This window comes from Trametes versicolor, assembly GCF_000271585.1.
Source record: "Trametes versicolor FP-101664 SS1 unplaced genomic scaffold TRAVEscaffold_7, whole genome shotgun sequence".
Lineage (NCBI taxonomy): Eukaryota > Fungi > Basidiomycota > Agaricomycetes > Polyporales > Polyporaceae > Trametes > Trametes versicolor.
In genome coordinates this window covers 1814042-1831466 of record NW_007360327.1, presented here as the reverse complement: position 1 = coordinate 1831466, position 17425 = coordinate 1814042, and the positions used below count along the sequence as shown (strand labels likewise).

The 17425-nt window shown below is 58.3% G+C and overlaps 8 protein-coding genes across 8 annotated transcripts; 5 read left to right on the top strand and 3 right to left on the bottom strand.

Annotated features, from left to right (window-relative positions):
• Nucleotides 1–1135: 1135 nt before the first annotated feature.
• On the top strand, nucleotides 1136–2947 carry TRAVEDRAFT_48771 (uncharacterized protein; the record flags this gene model as incomplete). Its single annotated transcript, XM_008041158.1, has 3 exons — nucleotides 1136–1297; nucleotides 1345–1400; nucleotides 1453–2947. The coding sequence occupies 3 exons, from the start codon at nucleotides 1136–1138 to the stop codon at nucleotides 2945–2947; spliced, it is 1713 nt and encodes a 570-aa protein (XP_008039349.1).
• A 920-nt stretch (nucleotides 2948–3867) lies between these two features.
• On the top strand, nucleotides 3868–6533 carry TRAVEDRAFT_126828 (alpha/beta-hydrolase; the record flags this gene model as incomplete). Its single annotated transcript, XM_008041615.1, has 11 exons — nucleotides 3868–4015; nucleotides 4093–4294; nucleotides 4359–4395; nucleotides 4462–4558; nucleotides 4657–4692; nucleotides 4746–4777; nucleotides 4839–4931; nucleotides 4993–5106; nucleotides 5173–5243; nucleotides 5306–5661; nucleotides 5725–6533. The coding sequence occupies 11 exons, from the start codon at nucleotides 3868–3870 to the stop codon at nucleotides 6531–6533; spliced, it is 1995 nt and encodes a 664-aa protein (XP_008039806.1).
• Nucleotides 6534–6861: 328 nt separating this feature from the next.
• Nucleotides 6862–7516, bottom strand: TRAVEDRAFT_48769 (uncharacterized protein; the record flags this gene model as incomplete). The annotated part of the gene is made up of 2 exons (XM_008041157.1): nucleotides 6862–7142; nucleotides 7204–7516. The coding sequence occupies 2 exons, from the start codon at nucleotides 7514–7516 to the stop codon at nucleotides 6862–6864; spliced, it is 594 nt and encodes a 197-aa protein (XP_008039348.1).
• Nucleotides 7517–7771: 255 nt separating this feature from the next.
• On the top strand, nucleotides 7772–8384 carry TRAVEDRAFT_125068 (ACN9-domain-containing protein; the record flags this gene model as incomplete). The annotated part of the gene is made up of 4 exons (XM_008041614.1): nucleotides 7772–7866; nucleotides 7925–8004; nucleotides 8066–8211; nucleotides 8271–8384. 4 exons carry the CDS (start codon nucleotides 7772–7774, stop codon nucleotides 8382–8384), a joined length of 435 nt encoding a protein of 144 aa, XP_008039805.1.
• Nucleotides 8385–8993: 609 nt separating this feature from the next.
• TRAVEDRAFT_38130 (Cyanase) lies at nucleotides 8994–9759 on the top strand (the record flags this gene model as incomplete). Its single annotated transcript, XM_008041037.1, has 6 exons — nucleotides 8994–9008; nucleotides 9065–9143; nucleotides 9200–9273; nucleotides 9329–9481; nucleotides 9530–9669; nucleotides 9729–9759. The coding sequence occupies 6 exons, from the start codon at nucleotides 8994–8996 to the stop codon at nucleotides 9757–9759; spliced, it is 492 nt and encodes a 163-aa protein (XP_008039228.1).
• A 123-nt stretch (nucleotides 9760–9882) lies between these two features.
• TRAVEDRAFT_38129 (DUF1479-domain-containing protein) lies at nucleotides 9883–11525 on the bottom strand (the record flags this gene model as incomplete). Its single annotated transcript, XM_008041036.1, has 7 exons — nucleotides 9883–10137; nucleotides 10191–10345; nucleotides 10400–10723; nucleotides 10784–10980; nucleotides 11038–11074; nucleotides 11132–11300; nucleotides 11364–11525. The coding sequence occupies 7 exons, from the start codon at nucleotides 11523–11525 to the stop codon at nucleotides 9883–9885; spliced, it is 1299 nt and encodes a 432-aa protein (XP_008039227.1).
• A 717-nt stretch (nucleotides 11526–12242) lies between these two features.
• On the bottom strand, nucleotides 12243–14965 carry TRAVEDRAFT_59312 (beta-tubulin 2). Its single transcript, XM_008041613.1, has 17 exons — nucleotides 14840–14965; nucleotides 14751–14759; nucleotides 14627–14695; nucleotides 14533–14568; nucleotides 14381–14476; nucleotides 14062–14149; nucleotides 13993–14004; nucleotides 13918–13943; nucleotides 13746–13865; nucleotides 13644–13694; nucleotides 13477–13574; nucleotides 13260–13425; nucleotides 13118–13206; nucleotides 13017–13064; nucleotides 12630–12962; nucleotides 12553–12568; nucleotides 12243–12493 (listed from the first exon to the last, which is right to left on the bottom strand). Exons 1-17 carry the CDS (start codon nucleotides 14864–14866, stop codon nucleotides 12377–12379), a joined length of 1401 nt encoding a protein of 466 aa, XP_008039804.1. The 5' UTR covers nucleotides 14867–14965; the 3' UTR covers nucleotides 12243–12376.
• Nucleotides 14966–15187: 222 nt separating this feature from the next.
• TRAVEDRAFT_21264 (uncharacterized protein) lies at nucleotides 15188–17302 on the top strand (the record flags this gene model as incomplete). The annotated part of the gene is made up of 1 exon (XM_008040872.1): nucleotides 15188–17302. The coding sequence occupies one exon, from the start codon at nucleotides 15188–15190 to the stop codon at nucleotides 17300–17302; it is 2115 nt and encodes a 704-aa protein (XP_008039063.1).
• Nucleotides 17303–17425: the final 123 nt, after the last annotated feature.

Genomic DNA, 17425 nt, shown 5'->3' with positions numbered 1-17425 from the left:
CGATCGATGTTCTGTATCACTAGTGGCGATGACCTATAACCAATCTTATTGCGGCGTTTTCCCTACATTTGCCGTGTTCACAGCATGCGCGCGAGGGTTTGTGCATCATGGTTTGCAGACCTGGTGATAATTCGGCCAGTGAGATAAAGGTCGTAAGACGCAATATATTAATATAGCCACTACATCTTGACTCGGAATGATAACCCTTCCGCCAGGAAGAGTGCAATGCTTTCTTCTTCACGATCGTCACCCACCTTCTTCTACTAGCGTATGTTCTACTTCTTCATTCGCTCCTTTCCGAGCGTCATTTCTGTCATATCGGTGGCTGTTACTGGCTTCTGGAAACGTTTGCGGTTTCCACCGTCCGCGTTGGAACGGGCTATGACTTACTTCGAAGCCCCTGGCAGCACGGGTGGCTGCGGGCCTGACATATAAAGGCGGGCCCCGCGCGTGAGTAGATTCCCCTCCTTCCCCCACGAACGACACCGTGCATGATCTCTGTCAACGCTGCTATATACGTCTTTGTGGTCCATTGTTGACAGGTGAGTACTCCAGTCCACCTCGAATGAACCGCCCTCACTAAGTAGATATCGATCATTTGCCATCATTTCAGATCAGCGCTCCTTTCCATCACCTAACGAAGCGTCCCTTGCAGATCCCTGGGTATCTTGGTCAGATCAGTGATTGAGACGAACTTCTCTCCTTGTAAGAAAGGTGTACATATAGCTAAAGACCCCCGGCGAGCAGCAAAGCACGATGCTTGAGGAGAAGGGAGAGACTAGGCCATCCCTCGGACACCCCAACCGAGGCTCGGGCCAGGACCCCGGAGACGAGGCTGGAACTCAAGAAACGAAACCTGATGGCGGGAGGAGGTGCCGAGGCGGGTGGCTACGGGGCCGCTGACGCGACGCGCCCTGACAACTCTGGATAGTGTCGTCGAGGACAGGGCGCAACCTGGCTCGAACCATGACCCTTTCCACGCGAACATGAGCATTCTCTCGCTCATTCACCATTCCTCTCCTTGGTCTTCGGTTCATCCATTCCAAGGCTCCCGCTGTCCAGGTACGCTCTACCCAACCATCCTTAGCTTCCTCAGCTCTTCTGACCAGCACGACTCCGAAGACGACCAATCACCATGCTCGGACAAAGAATTATAGAGTCCTACGCGGACCTCCCAAATGACGACTCCCCCCTTCTCCAAGCGGAGCCATTCACAAGCCTCACCGTACGGCGCATCAAGTCTGCTGGCCTACGCATCGTCACCGAGAGCGAAACAGAGTCCCCCGATGTTCTTCGGGTATGTTCTCATACCCCCGCGCGCACGCTTGCACTCACCATGCTCAGGATAACACAAATACCTTGCGACCACCCAACTACCGCAACTCGTTCATGTCCATCAGGTACGTTGTGCAATGACCCTTTGTTAGAGACATGCTGTATTCAGCTCCCTAGGACGCCCGACACGAGCCACACCTTCGGTCTCCCCAACCCTAGCATGTTCTCGCCTGACAGCACCTCAAGTCGACGACATACCCCCATTTCCACACCATCACCAGCTTCCGCTGAACTGTTGGCTTCGCGCCGCCTCTCGCGGTACTCGCGTGCGGAAAGCGCCCTTCAGTCCGCGGTCGAAGCATCCTCTGCCGAAGTCTCTCCGCATGAGCTGCAAATTCAAGTCTTGGAACGAGCTACGGCAGTCCTCAGCGAACAGGCACGAGACGCACAAGCATGCGCAGAACGTCTGCGTGCATGTCTAGCCGACAAAGAGTTGCCCCCGGAGGAGTTCAAGTCCTTGCAACGCGCGCGGTGGCTGGAGGTGCACAAGAGTACCTCCAAACAGGCGCAGTCTGCGCACACACGCGAACTAGTAGTGAAGCTCTCTAGCCCGATCAGGGAGGAGCCACCACTGGTAGAGTCTCCGCATGTGATGACCCGAGAAGAAGTGAACCTCGCACGGTTTCTGCAACGCTCCCCGACGCGCATCACCTTCCCACCAACTCGTAGCCCGCCCGTGTCCCCCGTTCTCTACCGGAGGAAGACTCTAACACAAGTACGCCCCTTGCGCTTGCGTATGTCAGCTATGGACCTTGCCCTACGGTCTCCCTTGAGGACCCACGGGCGGTCGTCATCACTCGACGGTGGACACGCTCGAAGCGAGTCGGCATCGACGGATGCGACCTTCGTCTCCCAGGGCTCCAGTGGTCAAACTGCAGTTACGAAGCCCTCAATACCGCACCTGAAGCTAGCATCTTCTCTTTCTCCCCTCCCGTTCTCGTCAACAGGCGAAGGTACAGTGAGCATTGAGAAGCTCGCAGCACTCCGCTCCCGCGAGGAACTTCTCGCCGATATCGGCGACGTCACCCTACCGGATTACGCCGTCGACCTGCTAGAAGATCTCGTCGCTTCCTCGCTCGACATCTCGCTACCAGACATCGCTGGCATCGGGAGCGGGTCCCCCATCCACACCGGCTCGGCATCGGACATCCCCTTCAGCTCAACAGCCGACTACGGCCCTGAGCCCATAACACCATTACGTTTCTCGGGGCGCGTCCGGAGCCAATCCGACACCCCTCCTTCTCCCTCCTCAATCACTAGCCCGATCGCCCGCAGGCGCTCCGCCGCCCCGACTCCGAGGTCGTCCTTCCGCCACAGCCTCGCCGCCCCCAGATTTTCCTCCCTCCGCCTCAATGCGCCATCGCTCGAAGCCGTCCCCGAAGGCCCGAGCACAGGCAGCGACGCGCCCTCTCGCTCCCACTCCTCTATGAGCGGGCGATTCGTTCTCGACTCGTCATCGGCGCTACACGAGTCCACCGACGGCGCCCGCGCCTCGGGCGACCAGCGCCGCTTCTCAGTCGTGTCGTTCCGCCGGCTCGAGCGCAGCGAAAGCGGCGCGCGCGGCGGCATCCTCGCGCGCTTCAAGCACCGGTTCTCTACCTTAGGACAGTAGGTTAGTAAGTCAGTCGGCGCTATTCTATTCTTCAGCCAGCCAGGACTCGGATTCTTGTAATGCGGGCGTCCCGGCGGGGGCCCGCCATGTATCTTTATTCCCCCTTTGGGCTTGCCGCTCGGATGCGCGTTTTGCACCTCACCCTCACCATGTACATGCGCCCTTACTGGCGCTGCCACGTTCGTTTCTGCATATATTGGACTCTCATCTTATCCCGCCCCCATATATGTGTATGTGGGGGCGCTGCTTTCCTGTCGATTTGGCTCCGTTGTCGCGTCCGTTGCTTGCTTTTTGGTAGCGCGCTTCGTGTTTGGGGACTGGATATGGATATGGAATTGCATGCTCTCCTTGACATCTCATAGCGCTCCTCGCAGCGCAGTGTGTGCTATGTCTTCACCAACACGGCGTCGTATGCGGGCCCCTCCTCGGATTTGTGGCCCAATCCCGATATGCTGAGTCTGCACGCGCCCAAAGCCCACCTCTATTGACCCCGGATGTCTCATCAGACGCGATAACACTCCCAGCATGACTACTCGTGCAGCGAGTCCCAAGTCATGGGCGCGCACCCAGCCCCCCGTCCAATCTGCGCCCCGCCGAGACGTACCTGCTGTGCCGTACAAACGCCCTAGTCCATATGGTGTGTTCCGCGCTTCGTGACTTCGCTGCTTCGCGCACTCCCCGTCCGCGCCGGCGATGGGATGTGGTTCCCCTCGGTGGGCCGGTCACGCTGGTCCCTGACGTCTTGCGCCGCGAATCTGGAATCATCGCGGGATGGGGTTCGCGATCGCGCCGTCCACACCTGGGGAGCATATAAGCCGCGTGTCTGTGCGGCCGTATGCCCGTTGCGCCCATAATTCGCTCTGGGACATCCGACTGACACTTGCAGAGGCGTTAGGGGCCAACGCGAAGCGCAAACAACAATGCACTTCTACACGCTCCTCCTGCCGCTCCTCGCGGTCGCGTGCGCCCAGCTCGGGCTTGCACAGAGCCAGTCGAGCATCCCGAACACCTTCCCGCACGCATGGCCCGGCCAGCCCAACGGGACCTTCAGCCCCGCATGGCAGCAATGTGCGTCTTCATACTCCATCCCGTCCCCTCGCCCTCTTTCCGTTCCTCAGGAGATACTCACGCGCACGCGATTGCAGACTTTGAGGTGACGGAGAAGCTGCCGAGCATCCCGAGTGGGCTGCCGCGCATGTTCGCGGGGAACATCCCCGTGAACAGGGCGGGGCACCCGAACGACACGCTGTTCTTCTGGGCATTTGAGAAGGCGGGCGCGAATGGGACGCTGACTGCGCCTGCGGATGTGAATAATACGGATCCGTGGATCATCTGGTTGCAGGGCGGGTGAGTAGCACTGTAACTCTGTCTATATGACGGGCGCGACGGAGGGCTCATCGGCATTTTGCAGCCCTGGGTCGTCGGGGATGATCGCGCTCACGACGGAGGTATGTGTTGCAGACGTGAATGATGAGTGGTAGACGACCATGCTCACCGTCGATGCTCCCTCACAGAACGGCCCTATCCATGTGCTCGCGAACGGCTCCTGGGTGCTGAACAACTTCAGCTGGAACCACCTCGCAGACACCATCTGGATTGACCAGCCCGTCGGTATGTCTGGCCATCCCTCCCTTCGCTCACTCCTCGTGCGGCAGGGCCCGAGCATCGCGAACAGACAGCCCTAACGCCGTAATGCTTCCTTCCTACAGGTACCGGGTTCTCGACGGCAGATTCGACAGGTTACGGTGCGTCCGTGCCTGTCCCTATCACCGACCGTCGATTCTGACGCACTTGGCAGTTCCCGACGAAGACCAAACAGGGGAGGACTTCGTGCGAGCCGTCCACATTTACATTGTCTCCCGTATGTTCTGACCTGGCGCCGCGCGCGCAGGTCGGCTTCCTCTCCAACCTGGTCAAGGTCTTCCCAAGCCTCGCGACACGGCCCCTGTTCCTGACCGGCGAGAGCTATGCTGGGACGTACATTGTAAGTATCCCGTCCTTCCCGCGGTCCCCGCCCGTTCAATACGCCGACCCACCGCCAACAGCCGTATATCACGAAGCACATCTTCCAGACTGAGAACCCGCCGGTCAAGCTGCGCAAAATCGCGATCGGCGACGGCTCGCTCGGCTCGGAGGCCACGGTCGAACATGTTCCAGTCGTGCGTATGCGCTGATTATGCGTGGGCCGGGAGCGTCGCGCCCTGACATCTCCGTCCGTGTTCCAGGTGAACGTGATCGAGACGTACCCCGCGATTATTGGGTACGACCAGGACGTGTTCAACTACTTCCGCGAGCAGTGAGTTTCCGACCGAGTCTCGTGTGCCTAGTTGAGGTAATATGCTGAGCACCCGGCGATAGATCGCATTTGTGCGGCTTCGACCTCAACCTGACGTACCCGCAGAATGGGCACTTCCCGACATTGAACCTGGTGAGACCTACCAGTGGCTCGGCGCTGTCCCAGTCGCTCTTGGAGCCCACGGAGTCGCGCGCAAGGACCGCTTCGTTGCAGAAGACTGTCGCCGCGAAGTTTTCCGGTGCGCAGAATGAGCGCTCGCTTGGCAAGAGGGCCGAGTTCTTCGAGCGCAGGGAGGAGAACCGGCGAGAATGGAAGCGGGACTTGAGCGGACGCGCGAACGGGACCATCGACCCGAACTACGGCTGTTTCCTGCTGGATGAGCTGATTGACTACGCAGTCAACTTTACGTTCCCTTGGTGTAAGTAGCAGTGATTGAGAGAGATCACCAGAGTTCACAACACATACTGACCAATTTATATAGCAAACGGAGACTTCGACGTCTACGACATCCCAGATGCGACCAGCCCCGAGCCCTTCCTGAACGCCTCCACCTTCTTCAACGACAACCGCACGCGCGCCGCGCTCCACGCGCCGACCTCCAAGGACTGGATCCGCAACTTCAACTACCCGTTCGGATCCGTGCACGACCGCACCAAAGGGAACCAGTATGGCGACCCGAGCGTCGAGCCAATCGCCTTCCTCTCCGACCTCGCGGCCAACGCGTCCGCCGCGAACGTCTCCATCGTCTTCTACTCCGGCAACGACGACTCGCTCGTGCAGCATCACGGCACGGAGGTCATCATCCAGAACATGACCTTCGGCGGCGTCCAAGGGTTCACGCGCCCGCCCTCTACGCCCTGGTTCGACGACGCTGGGGAGTTCGCGGGGATCGTGCATCAGGAGCGCGGGCTCGCATACGTCCTCATCGCTGGGGCGGGCCACCTCGTTCCGGAGTGGAAGCCCGCGCAGGCGCTCGTGTTCCTCCGCGAGTTCGTGCTGGGGGACAACCTGAATGGCACGGTGTCGGGCACGATCGTGGTGGGTGGAGAGAACGCGACGCTCGCGAACGACTTCTTGCCGGGCGGGAACGAGATCTTCTTTGGGTCGGCGGCGACGCAGGGGACGTCGACTATTCCTGCAGCGACACAGGCAGCGTGGAGTAGCTTCATCGCGACGGCGACAGCTACGCATCCACCTCTATTGAATACGAACGGTGCATCTAGAAGCGCGGTGTGGAATGTCCTAGGGTGGTTTGGAGCGGCCGCTCTGGGGTCTTGGTTGGCGATGTAATCGAGGAATAGTGGGTCACTTGGGGAGAACGAGGTGGCAGATATACCATAGCGCCAAGCATATAGATACTCTCGATTTTATCGGAGGCGCGAGGCGGATTGGAAGACGAGTTAACGTGTTGGTGGTGGGGTCACAGTTGCAAGCTCGGCGTTCGGAGGACCAGCGTGAAGTTTGTGGACCGCTTACCTACCAGGTAGGGATCACATGGGAAAGGCTAGATGCAGAACACAACCGAGAATGAGTATAGGATCAAGCAACATATACGGACGCAGGCCTACCTAATCATGCCAGCCTTCCGATCTGGCTAGTGAGATCATGGAAAGAAGCATCACGCGTCGTCTTCAAACGACAACAGCTTCTTGTCCTGTTTCTTTGCCTTCTTCTTGGTGGGTTTAGTGGAACCTTGTGGTTTTGCGGCATCATCGCGACCGTCGCCTACAGCTTTCCGCTTGGAACTCTTTCCCTTTACGCCTGCTCCGGACGAGAAGGAAAGACCCTGTGAAGCACTAGGCTGTTTAGACGATGCTGGGGTAGCACCCTCTTTTGAAACGTCGCCTTCAGGCTTACTTCCCGCTGCGGAAGGCTCGGGCAGAGGTTGCAAGCCTTTCGCTATAGATGTAATGTATTCTCATTAACAGTACACGACGCATACAGCGAGGGGTCGGCGTACCTTTCCGTTTCTCATTCTCGACCTCCCTCTCTGTTAAGTGCTTGCCCTCTCTCAACACGATCACCTGCGGTCTCTCCTCATCTTCCTCCTCGTCCGCGCTCCCTGCCTCATCGTCTGGACGTTCCGGAATGGCTGGGCGACGTGGAATGGGTGGTCTTCCGGAGCCGTCGTATTCAAATTCATCGTCCTCATCTTCGTCGTGTCTCCCTCCACCGCCCCCGAACTGTTTCTGCAACCTCACCAAGAATGCGGGAGTGTTGGCCTGGTAGGCAAGCTTGGACGAGAGCTGCTGACGAGTTGGCTCCTTCGACATTTTCCAAGACTAGTCAGGTTTCCAACAAGGCAAAGCGGGTATAGCGAAGCAATCAAAATGCTCAGACTTCAGAATGGCTGCAGTACTTGGTGGTGATGGTGAAGACACAAGCGTTGGGGCACGAGCGCCCGTTCAACGGCTCTCTCTCTTTCCGCTCATCCTCTCCTGGACCTGCTGCCTGCCGACGACGTCTAGCTTCCTCTGTGCCAACTGTAGATCTTCGATATAATAACTGTGACTTCGCTGTGCACAAACATGTTTCGATCAACTGCTGTACGCCTTGCTGAGTCTGTGTCGGCACACCCTCTGAATCTTCGTGAAGCGAGCGGCACGCTTCTACCACCTCTGCCGTGCGTATATCTGGATTGTGAAGATTCGCGGGCTTGCTGAATACCCTTGTAAATCAAGGCTCTACCGTCGGATATTGCGGTCTCACAGAAATCTACCTCGAGAAATGCGCTCGCTCGGAGATGACTACGTGAAGGCCGGTGAGTGGCTGACATAGTTGCCCTTCAACCACGAATGTAGGGGCGCTGAAACCCGCATCAGAGTTTCGCAGACACAGAGAGGTGACGAACAAGGTCCACATTATTGGCTTCCTCTCGCAGTGGAAGGTCTACTTGGATGAACTTCCTGCCGGGCCGGAAGGGCAGAGCTTTAGAGGCAAGCCGCTCGATCCTACAAAGCTAGAGAAGGTATGTTTTATATAAATTATGTATCATTGCGCGGCTGTATTCTTATATAATGGCCCCAGATGTCCGCGGAACAGCTTGGCCAGCTGTACGAAGTCATGCACGTCACCAAAAGTGTATGGAAGCCGGTCACGCCAGAGCAAGATGGTAAAGGCAATGGCGACAACCAATCATAGTGGCACATAGCAGACACGGATGGGTGAGCGCGCACGCGGCCGACGAAAGGCACTGTCGTTTACAGACTGAGTCTTCTCAGGAGCTGTAGATACCATGCACTATACGAGGCATAATGAACCCCCCTTCCTCCGCAAAGCTGCACAGACAGGTCAAATTCCGCGGCGCTGTACGGATTGCATGGGCAATCCCCCTCCCCGCGGCGCATTCGAAAGCCAATAACCGCACGAAAGTTGTCAGTTTCGTAGAGCCCACCGGGGCGTCCCGCCAGTCCTTGACATAGGAACGTCATGCACATCGCCTTTAGCCCATGCAACACCCCCGATCTACACGCCCATTGAGACCTGCCCGCGCGCTGACCTTTCCTCCCCGAACTGTTACGCCTGCTCATTCGCCCGCCGCCCACAGCTGCTCCCTCCTCCGTTCCTTCCCGCTCCGAAACGTCCGGGAACACCATCACGTGGGCGCTCTTTCCCTCGTCGATAAACGCCCAGTGGATGCCTAGGGGCCCGTCTGCGGCGGTATAAAAGGTTCAGCTCACGGGCTAACGCTTTCTCACCAGCTCTCACACTCTCACAAGTCCCCTCAGCTCCCTCTCTCCAGCCCTCGCCATGTCCCAAGCATTTGTGAGTAACTGCGAGATCGACAAAGCCAAGCACTCGCGCTCTGACCTTCAATGCAGAAGATTAACGCGAACGCGGAGCCCTATACCGATATCCCTCCGATCTTCGCGCGGCTCCTCGAGGCGAAGGCACAGAAAGGTTCGACCCGTCCCTTTGGGCTTCACGGCGCGCGCAGTGCTAAACACGACCTCTAGGGCTCTCCTTCGAGGCCATCGGCAAGGCCATCGACCACGACGAAGTCTGGGTAGCAGCGCTCTTTTATGGCCAGGTATACAGCGCGCTTTGCCACCCACGCTTCGCGTTCAAGCTGACCCGGCACACAGGCAAAGGCGACTCCCGAAGAGCTCGCGAAGCTCGGCGAGCTGCTTGAAATCCCCACCACGAGCCTGACCGCCGAGATCGGCGAGGACTGGTTCCCGCGCCGCGGCCTCGGCCCGGTGCCGCCCCAAGACCCACTCCTGTACCGTCTCTTCGAGGTATGTTGTTTTCCTTGACCAGTGTGCTTCCGCTTATGTGTGAACCAGGGTGTATTGGTGTACGGCACGCCCATCAAGGCGCTCATCCACGAGAAGTTCGGCGACGGCATTATGTCCATGATCGACTGCAAGGTCAACGTCGAGCGCAAGGCGCACCCCAAGGGCGACCGCGTCGTTCTCACGTTCGAGTGCGTCTCTCAAGCCTCTCTCGCGCCACACTCGCTAACCTCGTGCTCACAACGCGCAGTGGGAAGTTCCTGCCTTACCTCAGGTGGTAATCGCGTTAAACTAAGTCAACAATATAAGCACACATCGTGTTGTACAATAGCATCGGATCTCGTTCTCCACCATCTACATGTACACGTACACCCAGGACGCATCTATGCGCGCCCGTCGATCATTCACGCCACTGCTATCGTGAAACCCATAGCGCGCTTCGCGACGGGGTTCTCGATGTCGTCTGCCTTCCCAACTCCAGCGCAGTGTGCTTCGCCTTTCGTGACCGGGAAGTCCGGAGGCGATAGACCTTGCAGGAAGCTCTCCCTCTGTCGCTCTACGTATGCCGCGTTGGCGGGCGTATAGGGCACGGCGGGGATGTACATCACTGTCGAGTCCTCCTTCCCGATGTGCTTCTTCTCCACCGCATGGACAACATCCTGTGCCCCCCCGTCAGCTCGTCATGAAGAACAGGTTGTGGTAGCGAGCTTACGCAGTGCCAGAACACCATGTCGCCTGGGTACACCTTGGGCACGGAGACCATCGTCTCATCCAGCCGGAGGTGCGGGTGCGTCTTCGTGTTCGGCCGGGGTCCCGTGAACGCCTCGCCGAGCGAGTAAATGCCCGGGAAGTCCGGGTTGGAAATATCTGCACCCCGCTCTCATCAGCTTTGATTCGCACCCCGCCTACTGCTTGACGCACCAAACTGCCAGTCCTGCGGGTCGAATGACTCCGCGCTCTTCCCCTCCTTCGGCGTGAAGAACGGGCGGAGCACGATGTACGCGTTCGAGAGCAGCACGTTCGGGAACACCTGTAGCGTGCCCTCGTTCGGGCCTGTCTCGCTCAGCGCGAGCCAGCCCTGGTACGTCCGGAACACCGTCGACTGGTTCGGGCGTTTGTACAAAGAGCTCCGCGCGTTCACGCGGTTCCGCAGGTCGTACGGGTCGTGCGCGCGCCAGTCGCCGCTCAGGATCTCTGTGAAGCACCCGCGGAAGACTTGGTCCTCCCAGCGCTCGATGCTACCGCCTGTATAAGATACGATCAGTCAAGTATGGCTGGGATACGTATGGGAGAGGGTAGACTGACCGTCGATGTGCGGGGGGTGCGCATCCCACTGCACGCCGGGATGGCGGATGCGGAAACGGTCCGCGTAGCTGAGCGGGGTCGTCAGGTCTACCTCCGAAACCTTCTCCTCTCCCCGGACGTGGTACATCTGGTTCAGCCACTTTGTGGTCTCGAGCACGTTCGGGTGCGCGCGGGCGCGGACCTGCGACTTCGTCCAGCTGCAGGACATGGTCAGGCTCCGGTCGAGCGAATGCGTGACACGAAACGGTGCTCACTAAAGCTGGAAGAACTGCTTGTCGGTCTCTGGGAAACCTGAAAACAGATGCTGTTAGTGCACCGCTGACAGCTGTAAGAATCTAATTGCAGTACCTTCAATATCCGGGTTCTTCGAAACATATTCGCGCAGCCACGCCTGCCACTCCTTCGCCTCGGCGTCGTCCACAACGTCGCGGATGACCACGCATCCCTTTCTCTTGATCTCGTCGACGCGCTGCTCGCTGAGGCTGCCCAGCTCCGCAAATCCGACCTCGGGCACAATCTGCGCGCACACGGTACATCAGCCATCTGTCCACGCCCTGCCGTGCCAGACGCGATGGCGCACCTGTGAGCCTTGGCTAGCGATCTCCTTCGTCGCCTTATCCACCTCCTGGAGAATCTCACCCCACGCCTTCGTGACGCGCGTCGCGAAGTCGGGGTACGCCGCCGCGATCTCCTTCTTCAGCTCGACAAAGCGCGGCGGGCACGGTCCCAGTTCTGCAGCCATCCTCAAAGAAATATCGTCCGCGGGGTATGTTCGGATCGCTGCAGGGATGGGTGCAGATGGGCGCGGCTTGAAAGCCTGAGTAGAGATATAGCCCCTGAAGGTTCCGAGAAGTCCACCTTATATGCCTGTTACGCAGCGAGGGTTCTGCCCCAGCGCGGGTCCCGGCCGTCTCCTCCCACACACGGTGCGCTAGCGAGAGTCACAGGGACTGGCCCTGTGCGCACGCAAGATCACGCGGGCCGCTGCTCTCGAGCGCACCTCACATCTCGAGGCAAGTATAGACGTCCGCCTTCACGTCCTTTACGCCTCACCCTATGGTCCGCCGGGACGCTAGCGCTCCCGCAAAGCCGAGATCGCAGTCTAAACACGTCGCGATACTCACGCTGTATCCCCAAGGTTCGTTTGCGCGAGGGAATGGCGTGCCCAAGCCGGGCACTTGCACTGACCTATGACATTCGGCGGATTGTCGGATAAACCTTACTGCCCTACTGGCAATGCGCACGCCATGAGCAGGGGCGCGGGACGGGCAGCGCAGCGGCAGGTACTCACCTCGCCGGCGGCGAGGCCTGATAAGGCCATCGGGGGTGTCTTCTACGGCGCAGCGTGGTGCGCATGAGGCAGATATGCACTATCGGAAGACTGATGCTTGTCGCAGAGGCTGCGGTGTCGACTTCGAGGCAGCCTTCGTGTGCAGGTCGAGACGCCTTGCAATGTATTGCGAAGGCCACGGGGGCACCAAAGGGAATTAGAGGAGCTTTACGGGTATTCAGCCGGCATTGCAAGAGCTAAGACAAAACAAGTAGCAAGGACGTAACGCGAAGGAGCGGAAGTGCACCCTACGTGGGGTCCTGCTATTGCTCGAACTCATCGCCCGCGGAGGGCTCTTCCTGATACTCAACTGCAGCCTCCGGCTCGCCCTCATACTCGTACTCTGCCTCCTCTTCCTCGTCGACCGTCGCTTCTTGGTACTGCAAAGAGATGTTAGCAACTCCTCCGGGTCCTGTGCGGACAAGTGTGGGCAGCGTACCTGTTGGTACTCCGCACTGAAAACGTGGTTGAGCATCATTTCTATTCATCTGCCCGACCAAAAAGAAGGGAACTCACATCAAATCCTGCGTGTTGCTCTCGGCCTCGGAGAACTCCATGGAGTCCATGCCCTCGCCTGTGTACCAGTGAAGGTACGCCCGGCGCTTGTACATGGCTGCGAACTGCGTGAGCGTGCGGGCAAAGAGCTCCTGCACCGCAGTCGAGTTCGCGAGGCACGTCGCCGACTGCTTTTGGCCCACGGGGGGTACCGAGCACAGCGACACCGAGATGTTGTCGGGGATCCACTCGACGAACTGGGCGTTGTTCTTGCGCTGCAGGTCGTACACGGCTTGTTCGGCCTCTTCTGAGGCGACATTGCCGCGGAAGATAGTGAATGCGGTCAGGTAACGGCTATAAACTAGCAGTTAGCGACAGGGGCAACAGAAGTGGCAGGGAAATGCGGACCCGAAGCGGGGGTCACACGCAACAAGCAAATTTGCACGTTCGAACAAGCTGTACACATCCAGTGAGTCCACATCCTCTCGCACTGATGTGATTTGGCATACGAGGTCGTGAGTTCCTTGACATTTGTGCGACTGTATGCCTTCTGGTTGGGATCGAAGAACGGCGCGTAGCTGGGCATGAGGAAGTGCAGCTGTGGCACAACGTCAGCCACTAGGTCACTGTTACGAAGCAAGGAAGACATACGCGAGGGAAGGGAATGAGGTTCATCGCGAGTTTCCGCATGTCGCCGTTCAGCTGTCCAGGGAAGCGGAGACTGGTGCTAACACCACACATCACTTGCGCGACGATGCTGTTCAGATCGTCAAATGTAGGGTGCTTCACTTTGCGAGTCCGCTGAGAGATATCGTATCTACATCTTCTATTAGTGGGTGTTTGAAACATATATCGCGCTTCTGCTTACAGGGCTTCGTTATCGATACAGAGTGTCATGTCGCTGTTCTCCACCAACTGGTGTATTGACAACAGCGCATTGTATGGCTCGACTACTGTCTCTGACACCTGAAATCATACGTGCGTACGTCAGCTCATGCACCAGGCGCCTCTATGGGGTGAGCAAATTAGGCGTACCTTGGGAGACGGGAGGACGGAGTATGTTGAGATTATCCTATCGGGGTATTCCTGCCATATTCAAATCAGGGGGCAGACAACGCGTCGAGGAAGGCACACAACTTCTCGGAACTTGGATAGCATGAGTGAGCCGAGGCCCGCGCCAGTGCCTCCGCCTAGTGAATGCAGAACTTGGAAGCCTTGTAGCGCATCTGTAGCCTCAGTCTGTCTTCGGACGATTTCCTGGAAAACTCGATGAACAACAGCGCGTGATAGAATATTGTAAAGAGCGTACCAAGATGTTGTCCATGAGCTCGGCACCTAGACGGATTCAGAATGACCATTATTCCGGGAGCCGAACGCCACATACCCTCGGTGTAGACTGTATGCTCATGATGATGAGCGGAAGCAATTCCGAGACCGAGTCATGCACACTCACATCCTTTGGCCCAATTGTTTCCGGCACCCGTGTTTCCAGTCAAGTAAGTATCGGGGCGGAACAAGTTACCGAGCGGGCCCGAGCGGATCTGCATATAAGCATATCTTGACTCAGTCCCAGCAGGCTCTCACAAATTGTCCGTGACGGGCTAGGCTCGGTATGCCTCCCCGGAGCAGGGGAGCAAAATTAGCGGGTCTGTACTCCAGTCACCAACGCACTTCAGGATGCGATAATGACAACAGTACGGCGCAACCGACTTAGCTCGCCTCCTCTGGAGAGGCGCGTGGACCGTTGCCCTTCACGATACTAGATTACTCACCCGATCGCAAACGCCATTTTCCAAGTCGACTTGGACGCTACGAGGTACGTATTTGTTGGCTCCTGAAGACTGGACTTCGGTGAAGTACACGCCAACCTAGATGAAGGTTTAACAACTTCTACTTGGGACGAGATCAGGAGGAGAGGGCGTACTCTTGCGATCTGAAGGGGGTCGTTCCCTTGGTAGTGCTTGAAGTCGCTGTGCGTTAGGAAGCCTGAGGAGGGCGGAACAGTAGGGTGCGCATACCCCTTCGTCGTCCAGGCCATGCTCCGCAAGCAGCATCTTGTAGAACGACTCCCCGACCTGATTTCCGGCCTGATATACGCGTCATATAAGCATCTACTCCAGCACTCGTTGCGCAGTGTGTTACCTGGCCAGCCTATACCCCGCGCGGTGTGAATAAATCGCGTTAATTAGATGATTGATGCTTTATGACGGTGGCGGATCGTGTATGCGTACCTGTATGTTTACGATCTCGCGCGGCATGATTCAACGTCTGTTGGGAGCGGTGGGGTGTGCGGGGTCGATGCGGGGTATCTAGCAGGTATTTGGTGGACGAGGGGACAGGGACGGGCAGAAATAAGCAGAACGCGGTCGAAGTAAAGGACGATATTTATTCGTGTTGATTGTGAAAGCAAATGACGTCTTCCGACGCGCTTCCCAGCGGGCGCTTCTTTATTACTAGCGCTGACTCAAGTAACTGAGATAAGATTTACAGCTAAGATCTTCGGGGTTTGAAATGCCGACAAGTATTGGGGACGACAGACTGACCGGTAATGAACGTTTCGCGCCTTGTCCCGAACCACCATGTTCCTCCTCCTCTCTGCGTTCCTCCTCTTTGCCGTGACCCTTGTGAACGCGGCACCGCTCACTGGCTACAGAGCTTCTCTCGGTCCCGAGGCATCCTTGAGTCCTCTCGCCGTCGCGCTGACTGTCGTGCCGCTTCCGCTACTGGCTGCGATCAAGTACACCTATGTCCGCTTCCGCAGAGCACAGTCTATACACGCCCACCCTCACTCATCGAACACCGTTCGTAGCGACAACCCATCACCGCGCTTATCCGTGCCCGCGTCTGCATCTGACCCGGAAAAATGTTCTTCAGCGAGTTTCTGGTTCACTCTCACACCCTACCTGGTCGGCTTTCTCGGTTCTCCCAAATGGGAGACAGCTATCCGCTCGCGGCTTGACAAGACCATAAGACAAGCAAAGGCTGCCTCTCTCAGGTCGTCTCGTCGATCCTTGCTCTCTCCGCGCTCTCCCGCTTTCGGAGATACCTCTGGGACAACTGCCAACACTAGTTCAGCTTATTACTCCTCGTTCTCTCACAAGTCTCAGCGCTCTCAATCAAAGTCTCGCTCAGTATCCTACGGCGACAACTCCGCAGAGAATATCCCTAGTCCTAGATTCACCTCGCACGCTTTCTCTGCCATCACGGACTGCTCTATCATCCATCCGTCTTCTCCTGCCTGCCAACATGGCATCTATCTCCCGACCCCTCCCCCGGCCGCGTACCTGACGCATGCCCCGTTGAGAACCTCCGTTCAGAGGCGCTCTCCTACGCTGATGCAGGTCATGGAGCCGGTCTTGACTTCGTGGTACGACGATGACAGAGGCGGCGACAGCACGGGCAACGAGAGCAAAGGGACGCAATCGACGCTCGACTCCTCGCACTCCTCTACCAGCATGCGCCGTGAGACTTCTGATAGGTCTTCTGACTCGCCCTCGTTGCCCTTCCAGACTCCAATGACATCTCCGCCTACTCCTGGGATGCCTGGTGGCTACTCCTCGTCTTCTATGCCGTTCACGCTTCTAAGAAAGCAACTTGGACTATCTGCCACCTCTTCCGCTCTTTCTCTGGACGCGGTCTCTTCTACATCTCTGTCTGTCGCTGTGTTCCACTCTCCGGTTGCTCCGAGCATACTTGTCCCCCAGCCTGTTTATACCCCAGTCATACGACCCGCTAGTTGTGCAGTTCTCCCCACCAATTGGCAGGTCGACCCGGATCGCCTCAGCGTCCCTAGTTTCATGCACAGCCCGACCCACAGGAGTCCTGCTCCTGGCCGTCCCGCGGGGATCTACGAGCTCCTGGCCAACCCCCCTATACGGCCATCGCTATCTCCCAAAGTGTCGTTCTCTCCTGTCCCTAGTCCACCCGCGTCGCCCGTGCTCTCCCAGGGCGCAGGTCCCGTCGTCCTCAAATCCGCCCTCAAAAAGCGGGGCAGCACAAGCCCCGCCCTCCCGTCCTCGCTCAGGAATTCAGTCAGCTTCAGCCTGATGAGCTTCGACGTTACCGGCGCGGAGGACTCGATCTTCTCCGCCAACTCCGCGACGAACATCGGCACGAGCAAGAATCGCAAGAGCTGGGACATCACGGACCTGATGCACAACGGGGAGCTCGACGTCGACGCGATCACTTGTGCGCTCGGCCTCGGGCTGGGCGTTGGGCTCGACTCGCGCAGCAGCGTCGGGTCTGTCCCCAGCCCCAGCGTGACGCTCACGTTCGTGCCGAACACCCCGGCGGAGGATGCGGAGACGGAGTACGACATCGAGCAGTACGCGGCAGGCTGGGGCTCCCCGCAGCTCCCCAACGCCGCGGGTGCGAGCGAGGGCGAGGGCGTGCAGATGCGCTGGCATGTGCATGGGCTGCAATTGACCGCGATCCCGGAGGAGCCGCGGAGCGAGGTGTGCTCTGTCGCGGGGAGCGTGCATGCCGTCGGTGATGACGAAGACGATCGCGAAGCGGAGGTCTCGGAGCTGGTCCAGGATAGCGGCATCATGTCGATGGAGATGGACAGCGAGGTCGTGGACGTGCAGGAGAAGGCCGACGTGGACGCGGCGGAGGTGCGCACGAGCAGTGTGCGGCCCGAGAGCTGGCGCGAGGGCGAGTCGGTGGCGACTCTGAGTGTCGGCCTTGCTTGGTAGGACAGGTTCAGGCCAAGCTGGGCGGCGCGCTACCGTGTTGGTGCGATACTTTCCCATCTGCGATACCCTCTCCTTTCCCGCGATACCTATCTAGCGTGTGTACGCTGCAGTCCCGTACGATAC

What these genes read in the sequence shown, in the direction of transcription:
- TRAVEDRAFT_59312 (XM_008041613.1), bottom strand. Translation starts at nt 14,866, where the DNA reads ATGCCGCGCGAGATCGTAAACATACAG. An exon ending in ATGGCCTGGACGACGAAGGG is followed by an intron (nt 14,569 to 14,626) that starts GTATGCGCACCC and finishes AGCGACTTCAAG; the next exon opens with CACTACCAAGGGAACGACCC. An exon ending in ACCTCATTCCCTTCCCTCGC is followed by an intron (nt 13,207 to 13,259) that starts GTATGTCTTCCT and finishes GTTGTGCCACAG; the next exon opens with CTGCACTTCCTCATGCCCAG.